Raw genomic sequence first — 21,629 nt, 5'->3', positions numbered from 1 at the left:
TTCAAATCCTCTGGACTCTAAATGGCACAGGGTTAACAAAGCCTGTCACTTACTTTTAACTCATTTGTGCATCACGACAATCCCGTTAGCTACAAAGCGCCACTTTACACATGAGAAAGCTGAGAAACATCTATACGTACTTGGCTCTGCCTGGTTCTAAGGGAGTGGCTTTCTTGGGACACAAATGTACCTGGGGCTACTTCATCTCCAACCCTGACTCCTAACAATTTGGGGAGTTGGGAGGGGAAGGAGGAGAGAGGAAGAGAAAGTTGGAGGAGCTGGGCTCCAGGAAGTGAACTAACAGTGGCCCCATCCAATGAGAACCTACTGTGCGCCAGACACTTGAGTAGGTGCTTTACATGAACTGCCTCACTTAATCCTTATAAAGACTCTTCTGGTGGGCAGGAGGGAGGCATTACCATTTGCATTCCATGGATGAGAAAACAGGATCAGAAAGGTTAAGTAACTTGCCCAAGGTCACCCAGCTACACAGTGCATGGTAAAGGTGGGATTTGGGCCCCCGTATATTTGTTCTGTAATGCCGCATGGTAAAGCTATGGCATGTGGCTAGTTATCTTCCAGGTTCTGGCATGTTAAAGAACACTCTCAGGTCTGCTACTCTTCCTCCTGTGAAATGAGCTCCCCCACCCCCAAAAAGTCTGCGAATGCTGCCTGCCTATGGAAGAGCCTCTGCCCAGAAGCCCAGCTGAACCCACCACCTTTTCTCCAGGCCTTCTCCCTGAAGTGTAAGATGCACCATTTCCCAGAAGGACAGAGGTGGGACAGACAGACAGACACACCCCTCACCAGGCAATCCTCCAGATGGCTCTGATCGGTGGTACAAACGTCGACTCTTAAGGTCTTCTGGTGAAGGGCTGGGTAGGACATGGACACCCAGAACACCTCGTTGAACACAAGGGTGTCCGAGGCTTCCAGGGGCCGAGTCCGGAACAGGCAGGTGGAGCTTTCGGAGCAGGGAAGGACAGCCACGCGGATGTTCCTAGAGGGAGACAGAAAAAGCCCCGTTCAGCCCAGGTCTGGGGCTGATATGTTAGGCTAACCAGGTGCTGCAAATGTCAAGGAAACACTGATCAGGTTTGTCCTTCCTCAGGTATGTGTGAAGGCCACAGAAAGGCCCCTAAGGATAACACAGTGTGCTTCCTTCCCCTGAATCCTCTAAATCCTTAGAACCTCAAAGCACGGGGAACCTGAGGCCAGCAGTGTGCAAAGGTCCATGTGCAGAAGGACTGGCGAGGCTGCCTGTTAACACTGAGGAGCCCTCAGACAACTGCTGGTGGGAGGGCAAAATGTGACGGCCCCTGCAAAAGGGAACCTGACAATCTGAACAAAATCACAGATGGGTTTACCCTTTGACCCAGCCAGCGCGCTCATAGGCACTCTCTCGGATACCCCTGCGGGAGTACCAGTGAGCTACGGAGGTTATCCATCCCGGTGCTGCGTGGACAAGCACAGGACAGGAAACAACCCTCATGTCCTATCTCGTCTGCCTTCTGTTTGGCTGGCTTTCGTCCTGCCTTTCTCCTTCCCGCATGTCACACCCCCAGATGCTGGCTGGGTGTAGACCATAGAAATGTAAGCTCCTGTTGCTGTCGTCAAGGCTTACTGGGCAGTGAGAGAACGTGTAGGCAGACGGGCTCAATGAAACGTAACCTGGTCTGCAATGAGAGGAGCCGGCAGGCAGACGGGGGGGAGGTATTTGCCGTATTATCAATTTCAAGGTAACCCCCGTCCCATTGTTCCAGGGATGGGGGCCGACTCGAGAATGGCACACCTGTCTCTTCTGCGTGGAACACCTGAGCTCAGAGCAGACAAAAGGGGCCAAGGTCTTCCTTACAAGGCTTCAAGTTCACAGGGCGGGGATGTCCTCACCACCCTGTCCTTACTGCTGGCACTCGGGAGGTGCTCAGGACGCATTTGTGAAGGAATCAGAGGGGTCCAGAGGTTGTCATGAGGGCTGGCGTGTTTGCCATCACGTCTGTGTCCACACTCACTGTGCTGACCCTTTGCATCACGGCCACAGGCATGAAATACCCACAGTGGGCTTACAGCCCGCTGTCCGAGAGGGACAGAGCATGAGAGTGACCCCGGATGGCCTCGGGGGGGGGGGGGGGGGTGACACGCACCCCACCCCCACAACTATACACTCACACTTTCTGGTCTTGCTGCAGCAACAGAGCCGACAGGTTACTCAGCTGGATGATTAATATTGCAAACTGCTTATTCTTCTCGTCATACCTGCAACGAAAAGGGGGACACGGAGCGCCCCTGAGTAACACGTCTGTCTCTCAGGATCACAGACGTGGCTGCCGGAGGCCCGGGGCTGTGGGGAGCCAGAGCACACAGGCCCCGCGCCTCACCGCCATCCAGGAAGGTGGGAGCTACCAGCCGGATTTTTAAAGAGAAGCCAGACGTCTGTGTGAGATTTCCTAATGTTCAAAGGTTGGCAATTAATTCCTAATAAAAAAAATATTGAGGCCCTGGCCGATGTGGCTGAATTGGAGTGTTGTCCCGTACACCAAAAGGTGGTGGGTTCAATTCCCGGCTGGGGCACACACCCAGGTAATAGGTTCGATCCCCAGTGGGGGCACATGCAGGAGGCAACGGATCAATGTTTCTCTCTCTCCCCCTCTCCTCTCTCTAAAATCAATAATTTAAAAAAAGGTTAAAATGGCAAACTTAAAAAAAAAAAAAATTGAGGCCATCCCCCATCAAGAGAAAACAGGAACAGCATATCCGGGCTGTAGCCCCCAGGGGTGACTGTGGTCCAGGCGGCTGAAACCTGGATGAAAGGATAAGACAGAAGCCACTGCAACAGGTCTGAGTCCGGGTCTGGCTCTGCCAAGGGCCAGCTCCATGAGTCAGGGCAGTAACAGGGTCTTCAAAATTTCATTTTCTTCTTTTGTAAAATGGGTGCCGGGAGGCAGGGAAAGAGCTGGCCCCCTTTTAATTAGGAGCCCACAACTGTCAGCGGGGCCTGCTATTCTGCCTTCCTCCCTGGACGGCCGGGAAGGTAACTGCTGCTAAGCCGCCGAGCAGAAGGCCCTGCCCATACCACGCCCCTCTGCCCCCACCTCCGTTACTTACTTCAGGGCAACCTGAACCCGGGTTGCTCCCACTGCTTCTGACTCGTCACTGTCGAAAGCAGGGGCTTCTGAGGCGCCAAGCCTGGAAGGCAACACGGGAAAGAAAGACGGTCAGGACTCCTTGCGGCGACCTGGGTTCTGTCCGGGAAGGTGTGGTTAGCTCCTTTGGGCGAAAAGTCTGGGCAGGTCTGCCCAGCCCCCCTGCAGACCCTGCCTTCCCGACAGCTCCAGGTCTCTCTTTTGGAGGGGCTCCCTTTTCTCTAGTATGTGCTCCCCTAGTCTTATGCCCCTTAATGGCAACCACAAAACTAGCGCTCTCCCAAATCTGAAGTGTCCCCAGCCCCAGGAGGAGATGAATTGTCTGCATCTTAGGCACAGCCCCAAACAGGGCTGCTGGGGCAGGTGTGGTCCCCCGGGAATGCCCTCCTATAGATCCTTCCCGCACACCTTGGGGGCCCAAAGTCTGAGGCTTCAGAGTTCCCAGAGATCCAGGACTTGGGGACCCACCTCTGCACGGAAGCCTCATACACGCCACTGTCCCCGGCCACAGATTCGTCCGACACGGCAGCTGAGACACAGGCCACCTTGAGGCCACACCCCTGGGCCGCATTCACAGCTGGAGGAAGAGGTGGGAAAAGGGCGGAGGGTGGGGTTCAGAAACCAGGGTACTGTCTTTGTCCACTCTCCAGCCTAAATCGGTCCTGACAAATTCCAGCCACCTCTGAACTCGACAGCCAGGTGCTGTCTCGCTTTGGGGTGAGGAAAGGGTAGCATCCGAGTCTGTGTCTGACATCCCAGACGCCGGAGTCAGGTCGCCCAGGCTCAAATCTCAGCTCCACCACTTACTGCTTCAAAATATTTGGACACTGAAGTAACCCCTGTAAGCCCGATCCCTCATCTGTAACGTGGGGAGAATACTCACCTTGTAGGGCTGCTGGAAAGACTCAATAAGACATTAGAGGGAAGTCTGCAGCATAGAGACTAGTGTGGGGAAAGTGCTCTGCAAAACTCGTTACCACTATCCTTACTGTGACATCATGCCCATGCTTTCTAGATGAATCCCCACACACCTGGGGCAAAATAGGCCCTGTGCCCTCAGGAAGGGCAAGGGGAGGGCCGGGAAGGACTGAAGCACTGGCTGTCCCACTCCACTCCTAACTCAGCTCATCTCCCGGCCCTTGACGGAGGCGCTCAAAAGTCTCCAACCTGGGGCTCAGCTGGGCACTTCACACACGCTGCACATCCCTTCTTGCCCCGAGTCATGGGCACCGATGGTGTGCTAGGCCCACGGCCAAGTTCCGAGCTACCGGAAGGAATAGGAGAGCTCCCCCCCTCCATGCAGCGGGGAGGCCACATTCAGGTCCCTGGACCTCACAGCCAGCACCACTGAGCACCTGCTGTGTGCCAGGAACTGGGGGCAGACGGGAGAGAGACTGCAGGCTGGGGAAAGGGAGCCCGGGAGATGCAAGCAGACATCTGGGTGCACCTTTCCCAGCCTGGGTACCAAGCCTGCTGCAGCTCGCAGACCTCCAGCCTCGAGACCCCACATCTCCACCCTCTGCTAAACCACTTAAGGAGATTAATTTGTCTGCTGACTGAACAGCAGCACTAATCGCATAACCTGCTTAGCGTCTGCGCTCAGCCTGGCATCAGTCACTGCGGGAAGGTTCTGGAGATGGTATGACCGAAACTGCCATCCTGAGACAGGCTATCTCCGGCCCACAGCCCCAAGGACGCTGTGGGGGAGGGGAGGGGAGTCACTCCGGGCTCCCAGCTGAGGTCTGAGTGTCATTAGAGGTTCCTCCTGCACCTGCTCCTTTCCAGGGACCCGTTTTCTGAAGCTGCCACCTGCTGTAGTAGGAAGCCTGCTCTATTTTCGTTTGAGAGCACTCAGCATGACTCCCTTCCCGATGAGGGAGCCCCAGGGATCTCTCGGCTCCTCTGCTAAGGAAGAGCTGGCACGCAACAGAGCCTTTAATTAACCAGGAAATCTCGTCTTCCCTCCCTTGCTGCCACTGGCCCACCCTCGCACACGAATGGATCATTCTGGGCACCGGGGAGGCCCTCCTGTAGCCTTAATGCTGAGATGGGTCCAGCTTCCAGCTGGCCACGCAAGGAGCCAGGAGCAAGAGCCCAATGCAGACAGAGCTGGCACCAATTCTCACTCTTCCACTTCCTAGCTGTGACACTGAGCTTGGACAGGTCATGTAACCTCACTGTGCCTCACTTCTTTCATCTGTATTATGGGGATAAAGCAGCACCCACCTCAGAGTTGTTGTGAGGTTTAAATGAGCAACTATGCATAACTACCATTGTCTTATACACCTGTACTCAGTAAGTCACAGCCAGGAATGGCCAGAGCCCCAGGTGAACTTACTGAGCCCCCTGCTCAGTCCTGACCTTCACACCCAGGGCCAGAGAGCACTGGGAGCATCCCAGGAAATGGACACACCGGGCCAGCTTGCATCCTGAGAGGAGCGTGACAACAAAGAGGCTGGGTTCTTGGGTGAGAAAAGAAAACCAGATTCCAACCCTTGCTTTCCCACTTCTGAGTGGGGGACCTATGGCAAGTGATGTCACCTCTCTGAACCACCGTTTCCTCATCTGTGAAATGGGTACAAGTAACCTATTGCACCCTACAAAGCACACTGCCCACCACGTAATACTTCCCAATATATGTTAGCTGTTACGATTTATTACGTGGTTTCTCAGTATTAGCTGTCATCCTCAGCATCGCCTATTTTGAGGATTCCAACTTGCATCTCAGTCCACTCCAGCATGTTCCCTGTGACCCTATGCAGAATGGGAGTCAGAGCCTATCATCCCCTGGCTTCAAACAGTCACCCGGATCCCCACTGCAGTTAGGATAAAACCCAAACTCCTTACCACAAGCCTTACGTGACCAGACTCTGCCTGGTTCTCCAGCCCTGTCGGTGGCCCCCTACATTGGGCCCCTCTCACAGCCACTTGGCTCTGGCCTCAGAGATTTCGCTCTTGCTTTTCCCAGGGCTGGCTCCTCCCCACTGTGGAACCCTCATTCAATGCCACCTTCCTTCACAACCCAACCTGAAAGGCTCCATCACATCCCCTATTTCAATTTCTTCCCAGTGCAGTGATTGGTCTGGCTGTATAGTAACCGTCTTCATTTGCATGTATGCTTCATGGGAACAGGGACCTGCCTGCCCTGAACTCTGTATCCTTGTGACTATCTCAGTGCCTGGCACATGGCATATCTGTTGAATGAATGAATGAACCATGTACATCCATTAGCACAGGACCTGGCATGTAGTTTAAAGAGATACTTAATAATAATTACCTGTTGAATGAATGAAGCTACCACAGAAAACCCTTAGCCCAAGGCCTAGAACACGGTAAGTACATAAATATCTAATGAATGAATAAATAAATTGATAAGACATAAAGATCTAGCACATAGAAAGTAGTAAGTAATGACCATAATTATCACTGGGGGCAGTGCTCAGGCCCAGCACAGTTCCCACCTCCCTCCCTCCGGGAGGCTCCCACACTCTGCAGGTGGTATTCTCTACCTGGGCCCAACGGCTTGCCCTCTGTTCCTGGCTCCTCCAGCTGGTACCTCTCCTGGGTGCTGCTGCCAAGGCTCAGTTCGCAAAGAGTGGCACTCAGCTCCGGATCTTCAAACTCCAGGGGGCTCAGGAAGGCGTCTCCAGCCAGGAGGGGGTCATCGATGAGAGGGGAGCAGGGCGGGGATGGGGAGGAGAGGGAGGAGCGCGGAGACAGAGAGGTCATGGACTTCGGGGTGCCGGTCAGGGAGCGCAGGGCCTGCAGGCGGCTGCTGCCCTCGGCCCTGTGGGTCTTGGCTACTTCGTCCTCGTGGATGGTGGTAATGCAGCCCGAGGGCCGGAAGCCTGTGGCCCCCTCTAGGAGCAGGAACTCCACCCTGCTCTGCAGTTCCGAGTCCAGCTGCTCGAAGGGGTCATAGTAGAGGTCAGTGAAGCTGGCGGAGGCGGAGGAGTCCAGGCTGGAGGCAGCCAGGGAGCCCCGGCTAGACGCCAGGGAGCCAGGGCTGCTGCCCGAGGACAGGGACTGCATGCTGCTTGAGAGGCTGGGGGCAGAGAGAGGGCGGAGGGTGAGAACACAGATAGCAGCTGGGACACCCGGGACTTCCTGCCTGGCTCTGAGAAGCATCATAAGCACTTAGAGCACATTATCTTGTTAGGCCCTCTCGAGAGTCTCTAGGGTAGACCATACATCCCCATTTCATTAAAGGGAAAACTGATACCCTGAGAAGGCTACACAATCAGAAAGTGGCAGAGCTGGGATTTGAACCCAAGCCAACTGCCTTAAAAGTTCATTTCCCCCCTCTATATCTGTTTCCCAAACCTCTGCTGGCTGCATTCCATTTTCATATTTTCCCATATTTGAATAGAGCCCGAAATAACACTTCTTAATATTTTAATTCAAATCAACTCCGTTTGTTATGCTTTAATACATATCTTGAAAGGAAACTTTGTATCCTAAGTGTAATTGAAAAAGCAGTGTCACTTACTACAAATAGAAGGCAACTGTTAAAATATCTGACAAAAACAAATGCTATGAAATTCCAGCAATACCCTGTTGCCCACCAAGGCCCAGGCTTGAGGTCTACTCTGTGTTGTGCAGGTGGGACATCTGCACCTGGCCAGCCCCGGGACAGCACTGTCCCCACCACTCACCTTTTCAGCTGGGAATGCAGAGCTGCCACCTGCCGGGTGGCTTCCTCCAGTTCTCTCACCAGCTGGTTCCTCTTACTGTTTAACTTTAACCTGAAGGGAGAGAAGGCATCAGGGGGGAGCCCTGAGGAATCAGCCTCCGTCTCCCTGAAAGAGGAATCACAGGCGTGTACCTGTGGAGATGGACACACAGACACACTGATACACATACACGCCAAGAACCTTCTGCAAGCATTGTACTGTGATCAACACCTTGATCTCGGACTTCTAGACTCCAGGACTGTGAAAAATACATGTCTGTTGTTTAAGTAAGCCAGTTTGTGGGACTTTGATTTGGTAGCCCTAACCAATGAATGCACTATCTTAAAATAAAATATAGAATGAAAAAGAGGGCCCAGGACCAAGCTCTGGATATATCCAGCATTTCAAGGCTGAATGGACTGGCAAGTCAGCAAAGGAGATGGTGAGATGGGACCAGAGCCCAGAGAAGAGCTAGGTGCCTGTGATGGTGTGTCATGGAACCTGGGAGCAAAGATCTGCACCCAGGAATGTCTGACAGTAAAGCCCAATTCAGTATCTACCACCCCTGGGGGCAAGACCCTTGGGGTTAGAAGAGCCTGCTGGATACAGGCCCATTCTTAGCCCCCAGCCTTTCCTGAAGTCCCCATGGAGGACAGCGTGGGTGGGCTCCAGGACATCTGTTGGCCCCTGGAGTTGCTCTCCCCAACTCCTGGATCCAATTCCAAAGTCCTGGATCTGACAGGGAAGGGGCTCCATCTAGCAAGACTGTGCCCTCACAAACTCATGACCTGGGCTGCTCTCATGCATCCACTAGATCAGTGGTTCTCGGTGTGTCGCCCACAGACCACTTTCATCAGAAAGGAAGGAGTGCTTATTAAATGCACATTCTTGGGTCCAACTTAGATCTACTGAATCAGACAGCCTGGGGGTGGGACCCAGGAATCTGCACCTGTATTAAGCATCTCAGGTGATTCCAGGCACAAGAGCTTTATGAGCTGCTGCACTGACTGGGGGTCGCAAGAAGGCAGTAGCTGTATGTCTCACTCTCCTGGTGCCTAGCACGGCTCCCCCGACATGGACCTGCTCAGTAAGTGACTGCCGAGTGGAGGACTTTCTCCCAGAGAAGTAGCTCACGTTCATTTGCTCTACTGCAAGACCTGGACGTTCAATCTCCCATGGACAGATGTGTTCAGCTTCTTGGAAGATGGCCCCTATGCCATGCTGCTGGAGGGGGACAGACTGACCCATTGCTCTTGGAGCACAGTCAACCCACTCTGGGGCCTGGGAGAAGGAGTCCATTTCCATGAAAAAATCTAACCATCCTGTCCCTCCACCAACCTGCCCAGGCTTCAACACGGGTTGAAGACCAGAGCTGGCTCTGAACACCCGAGCAGTGGTGAGGGATGAGCGGGGCCTATTACTGGGCAACTAAAACTTGTGAAATTCCAGAAAAGACCACAGGAGCAGCAGGTGGAGTGACCACGGCATGGTCCTTGGCCACCTCAGAACCTGGTGCTGTCCTTTCAGAGCCCTGCCTGGGGCAGGGCAGGCATCAGGCTGGCAGATGGAGCCAGAAACGAACAGAATTCTGACTCTACAGAATGAAGAGGGCTATGGGACCTCCTGACCCTCGCTAATGAGCAAGGCCCTGGAAGGATGAGGTCAAGGAGCAGCTGGGTCCCCCCCATTTCTACCTTCGTTTTCCTCTTCTCTGGGAAGAAACGACAGAGACATGTTATGGGAGTAAGAGCAGGTCCCCACTGAAGCCCCTACAGGATGCTGGGAGACTAGGAGTCAGGCGGTCTTGACATCCTGAGCACGGGGATGCAGCACCAGCAGCAACACACAGGTGCTGAGGGCCCCTCCCAGAGACGCTGGGCGTAGCAGGCCAGATGGCATTTGTGTGCGATGCCTGGCACATGCTGGGAGGCCAAGAACACGTCAGGCGCAGAAGGCAGAGGAGCCAGAAGGTGCATAAGCTTAGCTCGGCACCTGGGGTGCTGGTTAAAAATGCAAGAGCCTAGGCTGCATTTCAGGCGTGGGGAACGGTTCCCTGGGGTGGGGCCAGGAAGCCCACACTCTAACGAGCACCCTGCATGACTGCGCAGCCGCTCTCAGAAGCGGTGGGAGGGCCCCACGGGAAGGGAGGGGGTAGAAGGAGTGTCAGGATGTCTGTGATTCTGACCAATTTGTGACTGGGGTTTGGCAGGCCCTGGGGTACACGGCTTCACTGGAGGAGTCCGTTCCTGTCCCTGTCGAAGGCACCTTGAATGGAAAGGCTGTTGTGTGAGGATGAGGCGCATAATATTCCCATCTTGAGAGAGAGGAACATGAGATACAAAGAGAAGGAAAGAGGCCGAGAGAGACAATAAGGGTCAGAGGCATGGACGCAGAGAGACAGACGTGGGTCTGGAAGCAAACGGCCGTGGATGCAAAGACAGCTGAGTCAGTGTTCTCTCGCCTGCAGAGGCTCACAGCTTTCGGCCTGGCCCTCCCCTTCCCCAGACTCTCCCCTCTTCCTGCCCACATGCCCTTGGCTTCCCTCTGCATGTTGCCCAGAGGACCCTGCCCTCAGGGACCTTCAAGTCACCTGCTCAGCAGCTGCTGGGGAATGGAGATTCTGGCTTCCTTGACTGGCTCTGTGAACTCACTATTCCAGGGAAGCAGTCAGATCTTTGAAAGATGGGGCTCAAGGCAATAATAAAACACCTTCTAAGTGGACAGCAGCCTAAAGAAGTTATGGGCTCCGGAGCCAGGGGGCCTCGGATCTAATCCCAGCTCTGCCAATCAGTGATGCTGGGATAAAATGGAGATTAACCTCAGTGTTGCCAGGAGGTTTAAATAAATGACTATATGACGGGTTAATGGACAGTGAATGAATGAATGAATGAATGGAGAAACTGAGTGTTATGGGGTCTCCTGTGGATGTGAGGTTGTGCTCTGTGCAACGTGGGTGTGGAGGCTGGTGGGACAACAAAGGAAATGAAGTCTGTTATAAGGTTTAAACCACAGAATGTAAACCTGTGCCTTTCACATTAAGTCAAGCCCAGAAGCTGATTTAGCCTTCATAATATTTTAAAAAAATTTTTTTGATTAGCTGCCAATATTAAAAAAAAAAAATCCAGACAACACTTTTGTTGAAATAAGGGGGCCTCTGGCAGCCCCAGCCCACTGGCAGGACCGGCAGTGAGGGAAGGGCCCCATGCCCCCTCCGGCCCCAGCCCAGCCCAGCCCAGCCCACCTCTCGGTCAGCGCCTTGCTCTGGGTGTCCCGGGCCGCCTGCAGGTCCTTCTCCAGCCGCTTCCGGGCCATCTCCAGCTGCTCCACCTCCCCCTGGGTCCACTTGCGGGGGCTGATGAAGCGCATCTCCTTCAGCAGCTCCTCCTTCTCGTTGATGAGGATCAGCCGGTCCCTCTCCGAGTCCAGCACTCCGGGCCAGGCCTCGCTGTCCAGCTTGGCCAGCTGGATCTTCAGGTTGGCGATCCTGTGGGCCGAGAAGGTGAGCATGACTGGTGTGCCCAGGGCACTGCCGGAGCAGGGTAACAGATGGCACATCCAAGGTTACGAGGTACAGGGAGCCGTGACATCCTCCGAGCAATCTCTGACAGTGACTGACTTCCCTTTGCCCAGCGTGTTGTCTCCGGGTACCTATTTCTATCTAACAGACCCAGGCAGCGCCTGCCATGTGCCAACAATGAGCAGGCTCTGCAGGGATGGGGCAGAGACATAAACAAGGCACTGTCCTTGCCCTGAGGCACACTAGCCTGGCAGAAGAGAATGGAGAGCTGGATTCATCACCAGGCAACAGCCGCTTACCACTGGCTATGTGACCTTGGGCAAGTCACATCCTCTCTCTAAAGGGAGTAACAGGAGCTCTTTCCTCTCGCATTGTGGTTGCAGGCTTTATGACACAATCCATACTCTCAAAGCAGAGAACGTGGCACACAGTAAACATTCAATAAATGTTTCCACTGCCTCTGTTGTTAGTACCTGGTTTGACCATTTATTAGGTATATGACACTGGACAAACTCGCTGAGCCTTGCAGATAACAAAACAATTATTCATTGTTCAGAACTGTCATGAAAATGAGCAATTATGTATTCATTACATAAGGTATAATGTATTTACCTGTTCGGTACACAACAGGTGCTAAACCAGTGGCAGTCACGGGCCCACTACAACCACAGCAAAGGCGACAATTGCTAACGTGTTTCCGTTCAGAGCGTGGTGGCAGCACCATGTCATCACCCGTGGACCTGGGGCCAGGGGTCCTGAGTTGGAGCTTGGGCTCTAGCCTTCTTGATGAAAGGTAATTTTTGTTAAGAAATCACTTTGGGCCCAGCCAGTGTGGCTCAGAGGTTAAGGGTTGACCTATGAACCAGGAGGTCATGGTTTGATTCCCGGTCAGGGCTCATGCCTGGTTGTGGGCTCAATCCCTCATGGGGGGTGTGCAAGGAGCAGCCTATGGATGACTCTGTCTCATCACTGACGTTTTTTTCTCTCTCCCTCTCCTCTCTCTGAAATAAAAACAAAAAAGCCCACAAAAAACAAAACCATAAAAAAAAGACTTCACTTAAAAAAACACAGCAGGCACTTCATAAATGCTAAGGAAGGAGTTGAGACCCCTATCCCTTGACTTCTTTGATGAGGAAAAGAATGGAACCTGCGTGGTGGGTTCCGAGGACCAAGTGAGAACAGACATTAGGTATGATCCGTCACTGGACCAAATTAAGATTCACAGTATAATTAAGAGTACTGATACAAATACCTAAAGGCAGGCAGGCATGTGATCCTTCAGATAGGGGTGAGGAACATCGAGCCAGAGGGCCAAAAAAAATTATCAACTTTAAAATTAACCTGCTAGATTTGGTCGAACATTTAATTAACTCACCCCTAATGTGATGGCTGGAACCCATCTCTTTGGTGAGGCCTTGGCAGGGCCATACCAGATGATTCTGGGGGCTGCATACAGCCCTTGGGTTGGACGTTCCGAACCACCCGCTTTAGAGAATCTGATGAACTGCTGGACTTGCTGCCCAGAAATGCACATGACCAAACTCGGCATAGAATGACCTGACCTTGCACTACAGCCACCTGGTCTGCGTCCCTCAGGTCCTGCAGCCTCTGCTTTCCCTCTCAGCAGGCTGCTTTGTCCCTTACACCTACAGGAGCTGTGGGCCGGAATCTTTGGGAGCAGGGGGAGGTGGGAATCTGGATAAAGGCAGATGAGCCAGGATGTGAGGAGATGAAAAGTTGTAAGAGATTTCTCTCTGTGATAAGTTGAATGGCTCAACCCCAGGGGGAAGATTCCAATCTCTTAGTCTCTCCAGAACTGATCACCTAAGACAGGCATTACTACAGGCTGGAAGAGGTCCAGGGGTCAGAGTCCCCTTCAGAGGGCACAAGAAGTGGCTGTCCAAATGCAGAAGTCCTGTTGTTTTGCTGGACCTCTAGGGGGAGCTGAAATAGTGCCCAGGGAGTATTTTTTCTCCTACCTGACAAGTATCCGATGTCTCCCTCTTTTGTTCACAATCTTTCAAATTTTCTTTGGGAAACCACTTCTCATATTTTCATGTCACTTGGTTCCCACAAAGCTGACATCAGTCTCCTTCCAAGAACTGGGCATGTTACCCATGCCTGGGCCTTCAGATCATTCTAATTCTCCCCACCCTGCAACGATTGGTTCACCCAGAAAAGCCAGTGAGTCTCAGACTCCAAACCCATTAAAACTTTTGAGGAAAGGTGGGAACTCTTTCCACTGGGGTTGCTAGCCTGGTAATAGGTAAGCTTAGAATTGCTGGGGGTCAAGGTGGGGAAAAGGAAAGAGAACTGAGTCTTTGTAACGTCATTTGAGTCCCTGGATACAGCCATGCCTGAAGCTAGTTACCCCAGGACTTTGGAGTTTGATAAGTCATCAAGTTCCCTTTTTTGCTTCCTCTCGTTTCTATTAAATTTCTGTCATTGCTGCAAAGGGTTCTGCTGCTCCCAGAGAGCTGGCTGGGCACTGCCACACTCTACCTGGACTGGCTCAGGTCTATGGGCCAGGCAACTTAGCCTAAGGAGAAATGGATGCAATATGAATGGCTTCATTCACCAACACAATGCCCTGTGGGTTATTTCCTAGAAAGGCTGGCTTGCTGTATAGAAAGATCATGGACTTGAAGCCAGATTGCCCAAGGTTCAAATTCTGACTCCACCATATTGAAAAATCCTGAAATATCTTATATCTTACCTTTCTCTTCTCTAACATGGAGAAGATATGATAAGCTAGGCTATAAAGGTTGCTTTTCATATTAAATGAGATAATGCACATGCAAATGCTTTAGTACAATGTCTGGCTCATAACAGAGCTCTAAATATGTCGGTGTCGAGTATTAATTTTATTTGTGGCAGTGGCGCTCAGTTGCTTAGGAGTCTGTGAATCCAAAGAACATCCGTGACACAGGAGTCCACACAGTTTAAAAGTACAGCTGGCTCCCAGTGGGCAGGATCCAGTCTTTTCAGCCTGTTGCTAAAACCCCCAGTTGTGTTCCTTCAAACCAAACTGCATACAGGATCACTGGAGAACCCTGATTATAGAAACGGAGGCCAGCCAGTGAACAGATAAGTAGGCTTTGAGGTTTAACAGATCTGGGTTCAGAGCATAGCTCCACCCTTTAGCTAAATGTCTCCGGGTCAGTCATTTCTTCTGAGTTGCAGAGAGGATTACACTATGAAGATTATAATCCCTATCTTCATAATCTCTGTAGGATTAAGCAAGAGGAGGCATGAAAAGCCAGGCACGAGAAGACCCTCTACAACAGTAGTTTTATTGTCAGAATCATCCCGCCCCCAGCCTCCAGCCCCCAGCCCTCAATTACCTCCTCTTAGCCTCTTCATATCGAAGGCGCAATCTGACCTTCTCCGCCAACTGATTGTTGCTGCTGGTGCTGAACTGGAGGGAAGAACAAAGTCAGAAGCGTTATATGGCTGTCGTGGCCAGTGCCGAGTTGCATTTCAAGAGCTCAGGGGAGACTTGACAGCTTTCGTGGGAAGGAGCTAAGAATAGCCCCCAATTACTGAGCTGGCTGTGTGCATCTCGAGGAAGCTAGTTAGGCCAAAACGCTTTTCTCCCTTCAGGCCGTGGGAAGAGACCCAAATGCAGACATCGATCACGTCCAGAAGAGAAGCTGAGGGCCCAGAATATCATCTCACAGCCACAAATGGCTTGGAGCCCATTCAAGCCACAGAAGCATGGAGGACAGCTGGTCAGGAGGAAACGGGGACAGCCAATATACAAGAAAAGCCATTCTGCGGGCACCGGGGAGGAGCTGAACCAAAAACTCGGGAGGCTGCAGTCAGGAGTGAAACACTGGGTAAGCGAGGAGAAGGTTCCAGAGCTGGAAGGAGGCACATGGTTTGTTCTCAAATATTTCGGCGCGCAGGTGGCTTGTAGCTGGACATGTGGGTGGTGGGGGAAGGAGGGGGGAGGTCTGTTTGCCGTCAAGAGCAGCAAGAAGCTACAAGGCTCACCCAATAGAGCGTGGATGTAGCTTCTCTTCATAAGTGGGAACACAGCTATAGAAACCAGACAGGAACAGCATTTTAGCCACGGAGGCTGGGCAGAGAGCTCGTTCAATGTCACCTGCTCTAGGAAACAAAAGCTCCCCGAAGCCACGGATTGCCGTGGGTCAGCCTGCTTTTGCTTTCACGAGCTACGTCTGGACAGGACTTGTGCCATTCATCACTGTGACCATACCAACCTTTGGAACTGGGAGTCAAGCAGCTGTCTGCAAGCTGCACGCAGTGTTTGTGGACCAGCAGGAGGAAAACATCCAGTTTTCCAGCTGGCGAGAGAAAAACAGAATGGTTCTGCGAAATAGTATGAGGACACTTGGTCCTTCAAAAACACTTTCTGTGCAGCATCTAGACACAAGCACGTGGCCAAGTGACAGTGAGGACGTGGAGTCATTGGCGGCTTTTTCTCACACCATCATCTCCTGACTCTATGGGGCCAGGAGTTCTGCAAGAGAACGAAGCTCCACAGGCTGCGTCCGCAGCCAGCCCACAGAGAGCCACCACCAGGTCCCTAGGTGATTAACGAGGAGGCGGCCACCCATCACAGCAGCCTTCAGGAGGCTGTTCCTCGTGAGGCCCCGAGCAACGGGTACTGCTACTCACACTTCCCGAGATGTCTGTCTGGGAGCTCACGTCCAGGTACTGTTTCGGCAGCGGGAAGCCCGAACTCTCCAGAGAGCTGCTGCTGGACCACAGGTCAGAGTGGGACCCTCTGTCGGTCCGGAAGCCGTCCTTCAGCATCGCAAGGCTCTGAAGCGGGGAGGGTGGGGTCAGTGACACACCTTCCTGGGAGGGAGCTCTGGGCCTTTCTCTCCACCTTTAGTAACTCGGTGGGAAGCCATGCTCACCCAGACATCCTACTTGTCTTATTAAGAACCAGCAGTGAGTGGGTACTTGCCAGGTGCCAGGCACTGTGCCAGGCCCCTTACTTGGGAGAGACTGGTGTGGATGCTGGCTCTGGAGCCACACTGCCTGAGTGAGAACCCTTGCTCTGCTACTTCCTAGCTGTGTGATCTGAGCTAGTTGATTAACCTGTCCAGGCCTCAGTTTCTTCTCCCAAAAATGGGAATAATCACAGATCCTATCTCATAGGGCTATTGTGCTGATTAAACAAGAAGAGCAGAGTCGAGTGCTAATATGGTCCATGCTCCGTAACTGCGAGCTTGACCACAGCCCTGCCAGAGTGACCCATGATTATGCCCTTTACCCACGAGGGAGCTGATACATGGAGAAGCTGGCAACTGACAGAGCCAGGGTTTCCTGGTCCACGTGATTTAGGACTCGGCGCTCCAAACTGCCTGGCACAGAAAGGTGCCCAAGAGAAATGGAAATGGAGCCCACGTCCTGGGAACTCTTTTACCTTAATGAGATCTTGCTTTTCCTTCTCTCCACAGGTGATGGCCTTTTTGATGGCTTTCGTTTCTCTCAAGACAGCCTGAGCTTCATCCAGTTTGTAGCTGCCCTGAGCATCAGACATTTTCTTATCGATTCTAGGAGGCAATCAATGGGAAAGGTCAAAGATGGGGCAAGGCACGGGGTTTCCCCAGGGGAAAAGTCAGACCACAGGGCTTCCTTCTCTCAAGAAGCCTCCTCTCTCTGTCCTGCCTATGGAATAAGGCACTGAGGGACCCTATTGTATTGCAAATGTCCCTAGTGTGGGGCTGCAGAAGCAACGGAACTCTTGAAGTTTCAGCTCTTATAGGAAGCCTTCCCTGACTACCTCCCTGGGTCCTCCAGGCTGGACTAGGTGTTTCCATAACACATTGCACGCAGCTGTGACACTTCATTCACTACGTTGTGTTATAATTGTGTCCTTGATTTGACTCTGGGAGGCTTGAGTATGTTTGAGTAGTTTTAGTGTCCAGCATAGATTAGTCCTTTAATCCGGGTATCTCAGCCTTAGAACTCTTGATCCTTGAGGCCAGAGCACTTTTTTTTTTTTTTTGGGGGGGGGGGGCCTCTGGTTTTGGTGTCATCCTTGGCCCCTGCCCACTGGATGCCAGTAGCATCTTGACTCTCGAATTGTGACAACCAATGATGTCTCCCTACTCTGCCTAACGTCCTCTGGGGGAGAGAAGCAAAAACCACCCTCTTTAAATAAGCATTTGTGGCCCGGCCGGGCGCGGCTCAGCAGTTGAGTGTCGACCTAGGATCCAGGAGATTGGGGTTCGATTCCCAGTCAGGGCACATGTGCGGGTTGGGGGCTCGATCCCCAGTCGGGGGTGTGCAGGAGGCAGCCGATTAATGACTCTATCTTAATATTGACGTTTCAACTCTCTCCCTCTCCCTTCTTCTCTCTGAAATCAATAAAGATATATTAAAAAAAAAAAAAGCATTTGTGGAGTTAACAATGCAATGAAGGAGACATTAGAAGGACGGAAACTCCCAGCCCTACCACTCAGTAGTGCGACCTTGGGCATGGCCCTCAGCCACTGGAGGCTCAGTTTCCTCTTCTTAAAAAAAGCTGGATAACATCATCTGCCCAGCCTGTGCCACACTGTCACGTGTCACAGAGCTGCTAGGCACATCAAGGGGGATAAAGAATGGAAAACCAGGTGAAGAACACAAAGTACTAGACCAATGTATGGGATTAAAATACTTCTCATCTGGAGCGTTTACCGGCTCACCCAGGTCCTATATACAGGTCCATTCTGATGGAGGGGAGATGAAAAGTGCAGGGTCATGACGTTTTCGGAAGGTCAGGCCACATCAGAGATGGCCTGGGCCCCAGCCCTCAGGGGAAGGAGGGCTGTGGTATGGACAAGGTTCAGAGGGCACAGATGAGTTTTAACTGATTCACACTTTTGCCAAAGGTGAGGCCGGAGGCTTTGGTCCCAGGTGGAGGGAAAGCAGCTTCACAGAGGAGGGGACACCACAAACCCATTATTCCAGGACGAGACGCTGATCGCAGGTGTTCCTTTCTGTGTCCTGCTAGACGCCAAACTGTCCTGAGCTAAAAATAACCCAACTGGGGAATCAGGGACTGACCAGGAGGTTTTCATCCTGGTCTCATCTCTGTCCCTCTGACCAGGAGAGAGAGGGAGAGGGGGACCACGGTCTCCACACAGCTCTCCCCCTTCCCGTTGTTATTTCAGCTCCAAGGGGAGAAAACAAAGCCCCATTTATGTCTCCTCACTAAAAATAGTCTGTCTATTCCTTTCGAGGACTCGGGCCTGGGCAAGCCTGCCAGGTCGGTGAAGACTGGTCTCAGATTTAGTTTAGAAACTAGCCTAAAGGGAGTTTTCCGCAGCAGAGGCCTGCCCGAGATGCTCCGTGGAGAGCAGGATCCCTGGGAGCGAGTGTGCAGGACTGGAGGTGGCCATGCCCCAGATGGGGGGGGGGGGGGGGCGGGGCGGGAGACACTGTTTGTTTGAGCATGTCCAGGGGCTGGGGGCTCTGGGGAGGGGGCTGTGCCCAGCTGTCCTCTGCCAACAGGGTGAGGATGGCTTTGAATCTTCAGCAGGGAGAGACAGAAGCGGTTTGTCTCTGGGCCTTGGGCTCCTCTCACAGCCTCTACCTGATTTCTCTCAGGGGCCTTAGCAACCCAGGCTCTGGAATTTGGCTCCAGAGAGCAGCTCAGAGAGGGAACACTCTTGGGATTGGGGTGGGGGGAGGGGAACAAAGGGTCACCATTATGTACACAGTGAATGAATCTTTTTTTTTTTTTTTTTTTGGTAGGAAAAAGAAATGTTGGGAGGGTGTGTGTGGGGTGCGTGTGTTCTGGGATTTCCAAATCCCGCAGCTGTCCTTTCTCTCGGCGCTGCATATTTCACACACGCCGGGGGCCACAGCGCAGCCACAGAGTCGCAGGGCAAAGGCTCTGACGGCAGCCACCTCCTCTCTGTCCTGTGCAGACACCTCTCACCTTGGCAGGGTGGCCTTGGGGACACGCAGAACAACTCCATGATGCCCTCCTCCCACAGGGCAGTGTGCCAAGTCTTAACTCTCCTATTCACGTGGGCTCGAGGCAGCTGGCAGCCCAAATCCCCCGCTTTCGTCTCGATTTTTCAGTCTCCTCTGAGGTCCCCCCCAATCCTCATCAACCTTTTCTTTTGAAAGTGGGCTGGTGACCATGAATTGACCAAATGCTAAGTTTCACCTTCCCCGTGGAATGCAGAGAGGGGAAGCCAAGAAGAGGTGACAGCATTGTCCCCTATTAAGGGGCCTTCTGTTTTCTGGGTGGGGAGGTGGTTATCTGGGATGATGCCAGGAAGGGAGGTATTAGGACATGAGCTTCCAAATCCAATAGTACTGGGTTCTAATCCATGCTCTGACACTTGCTAGCTGCGAGACCTTGGATATATTTTCAACCCCATCAGTGCCTCATCTATAAAGTGGGTCAGAGCAAAAAATTCTCTTCAGGGGGTAAAGACAATGGAAGGAGGTGACTGGGCCACAGTGACAGTCCCAGAATAGCCCGAAGTTCGTCTGAGTTCCTCCTCAGGTCCAAGCAGGGGGACTCACTGCAGGCCACTCATTCTCCTCACACTCCCTGGGCTCCCTCGGTGGGCCAGGTACTGTAATGCACCTGGCATCAATTTTCCAATTCAATTTTTACAGTAACTCATTTTTCGGATAAAAAAACTGAAACTCAGAGGGATTAAGTCACTTTCCCAAGGTCCCAGGGAACCGGGATTTGAACCCAGGCCGTCTCCCCTTGAGGTCACACTCCTAACCCTCTATGCCAAGGTGTGCATTAGAGCAGATGTTTCCCCGACACTGAACACGGGGAGCTGGCTTCCGGCTGCAGCGTGGGCAGCCAGAGCTGCGGGGGAGTCTTATCTGAGCTGATATCAAACATCGGGAGGGCGGAGGGAGAGGCAAAAAAATAGGAGGCTTGTCTTTGGGGTTTCAGCTCAGCTTACCAAACGACAAGAATTTTCAATGCTGCTACAGGGTGACAGAGTGGTCAAACAGGTTTGTGGTGGCTCGGGGAATAATGGGAAGTGTTGTCACAGAAGCTCCTGAGGACTGCAGGAAAGGGGAGGCGGGGGGGGGCACCTGAGGCATGATCATGAGCCCAGAAGCTGCCCCACTACTAAGTGGAGGCCTGGGGAGGCTACTTGCTTTATAGCTCAAAAATAAGAATTTTCGAAGCTCACATCACGGCCCTCAACTGTCCCTGGCACTACTGAAGATTACCAAGAAACATGAAGCAAGATCCCTTCATCTTAACGAGATTAGAATCTGATTTGAGAGACAGGATTGGCATACATAGATATGCATATATAAATACCTACCTAAGCACTTGTATAAAAAACTTAATTTATAATATAAAAAATGTATTGTGAACAACCTATAACACAAAGCCATACTTTCTTATACCTTGTGTTGTGGGGGATTCATGGTGACTCACCCCAGGCAGTGGGGGGTTTGGGGATAAGGGGGAGGGTAGGAAGACCAACAGGTCCCTTAGCTGGTGGTCCCAGTTCCCTTGATTAATTAGTCTTCAAGACAGACAGTCAAAGGCTTAGGGATCTGGCCACAGATTCGTGGACATGGACTTGAGGTTCAGAGGATGTCAGGGAGAGAGAAAAGGCAAGTGGCTACAGAAGCCACTGTCCATACAAATGTGACTTCCCTGGGATTCTAAATGAGAAGTCCCTGAGACCAGAGAAAGTACTGAATGTCCTCCCCGGAGCTTCCAAGAGAGCTCGCAGGCTCCTTTGTCACGACTGTCGGATGAGTCCATCAGATGTACGGGATTGTGAGACAATGCGTAAATCGGGTTAATCAGCGGTTAATAATCACAGTAAACTAACACCAAGCACCTCCTATGTGACTCGGTTTCCTCATGTATAAAATGGAGTTAGCGAAAAGAACATTTCCTAGAGGGCTGCAATGAGGATCCAATGAGGTCACCATGCAGAAACACGGCAAGTGCTTCCTGGCACAGAGTGACTGCTCTTAGTACAACCATGAGAATGACAATGACGAACGCATCTGCTCTGAAGAAACGATAGAGCCGTGTCTTGCTTGGCTGCAAGTCAGCCTCAACAAGTGAAAATTTCGTTGGGTCAAAGTTTCCTGGAAACTCCTAAGTCACCCAAAAAGCACAGCGCCCATGGCATCGTTCACCCGTTTCTAGTAATTCGCTGCGGAAGAGATGCTTGCTCCCTCTGTGGAGCTCACTGGATGAAGCCGTTGCTCAGTTTAGGGATCATCGGGGGGAAAAAAGAGCCTGTTTTGTTTTTGTGCATGTGAGATTCTACTGGATCTACTGGAGGGGATGAGACGGATACACAGAGATGCTCA

The 21,629-nt window shown here is 52.2% G+C and overlaps 1 protein-coding gene across 1 annotated transcript in view; it reads right to left on the bottom strand.

Moving 5' to 3' along the window:
- WWC1 (WW and C2 domain containing 1) overlaps positions 1 to 21,629 on the bottom strand; it is a 113,701-nt gene that overhangs the window by 21,489 nt on the left and 70,583 nt on the right. Inside the window, exons 6-15 of the mRNA XM_087816192.1 lie at positions 16,735 to 16,864; positions 15,978 to 16,124; positions 14,678 to 14,751; positions 11,058 to 11,300; positions 7,799 to 7,888; positions 6,653 to 7,188; positions 3,612 to 3,720; positions 3,106 to 3,186; positions 2,170 to 2,256; positions 808 to 1,000 (exon numbers count right to left, since the gene is read on the bottom strand). Of these exons, the coding sequence (XP_087672318.1) occupies positions 808 to 1,000; positions 2,170 to 2,256; positions 3,106 to 3,186; positions 3,612 to 3,720; positions 6,653 to 7,188; positions 7,799 to 7,888; positions 11,058 to 11,300; positions 14,678 to 14,751; positions 15,978 to 16,124; positions 16,735 to 16,864 (1,690 nt within the window). The remainder of the gene's footprint in view (positions 1 to 807; positions 1,001 to 2,169; positions 2,257 to 3,105; positions 3,187 to 3,611; positions 3,721 to 6,652; positions 7,189 to 7,798; positions 7,889 to 11,057; positions 11,301 to 14,677; positions 14,752 to 15,977; positions 16,125 to 16,734; positions 16,865 to 21,629) is intronic.

The sequence above is a fragment of the Miniopterus natalensis genome, chromosome 4, assembly GCF_054644295.1.
Source record: "Miniopterus natalensis isolate mMinNat1 chromosome 4, mMinNat1.hap1, whole genome shotgun sequence".
NCBI lineage: Eukaryota > Metazoa > Chordata > Mammalia > Chiroptera > Miniopteridae > Miniopterus > Miniopterus natalensis.
The sequence above is the reverse complement of the archived record's forward strand: the minus strand, read 5'-3'. Positions and strand labels throughout refer to the sequence as shown.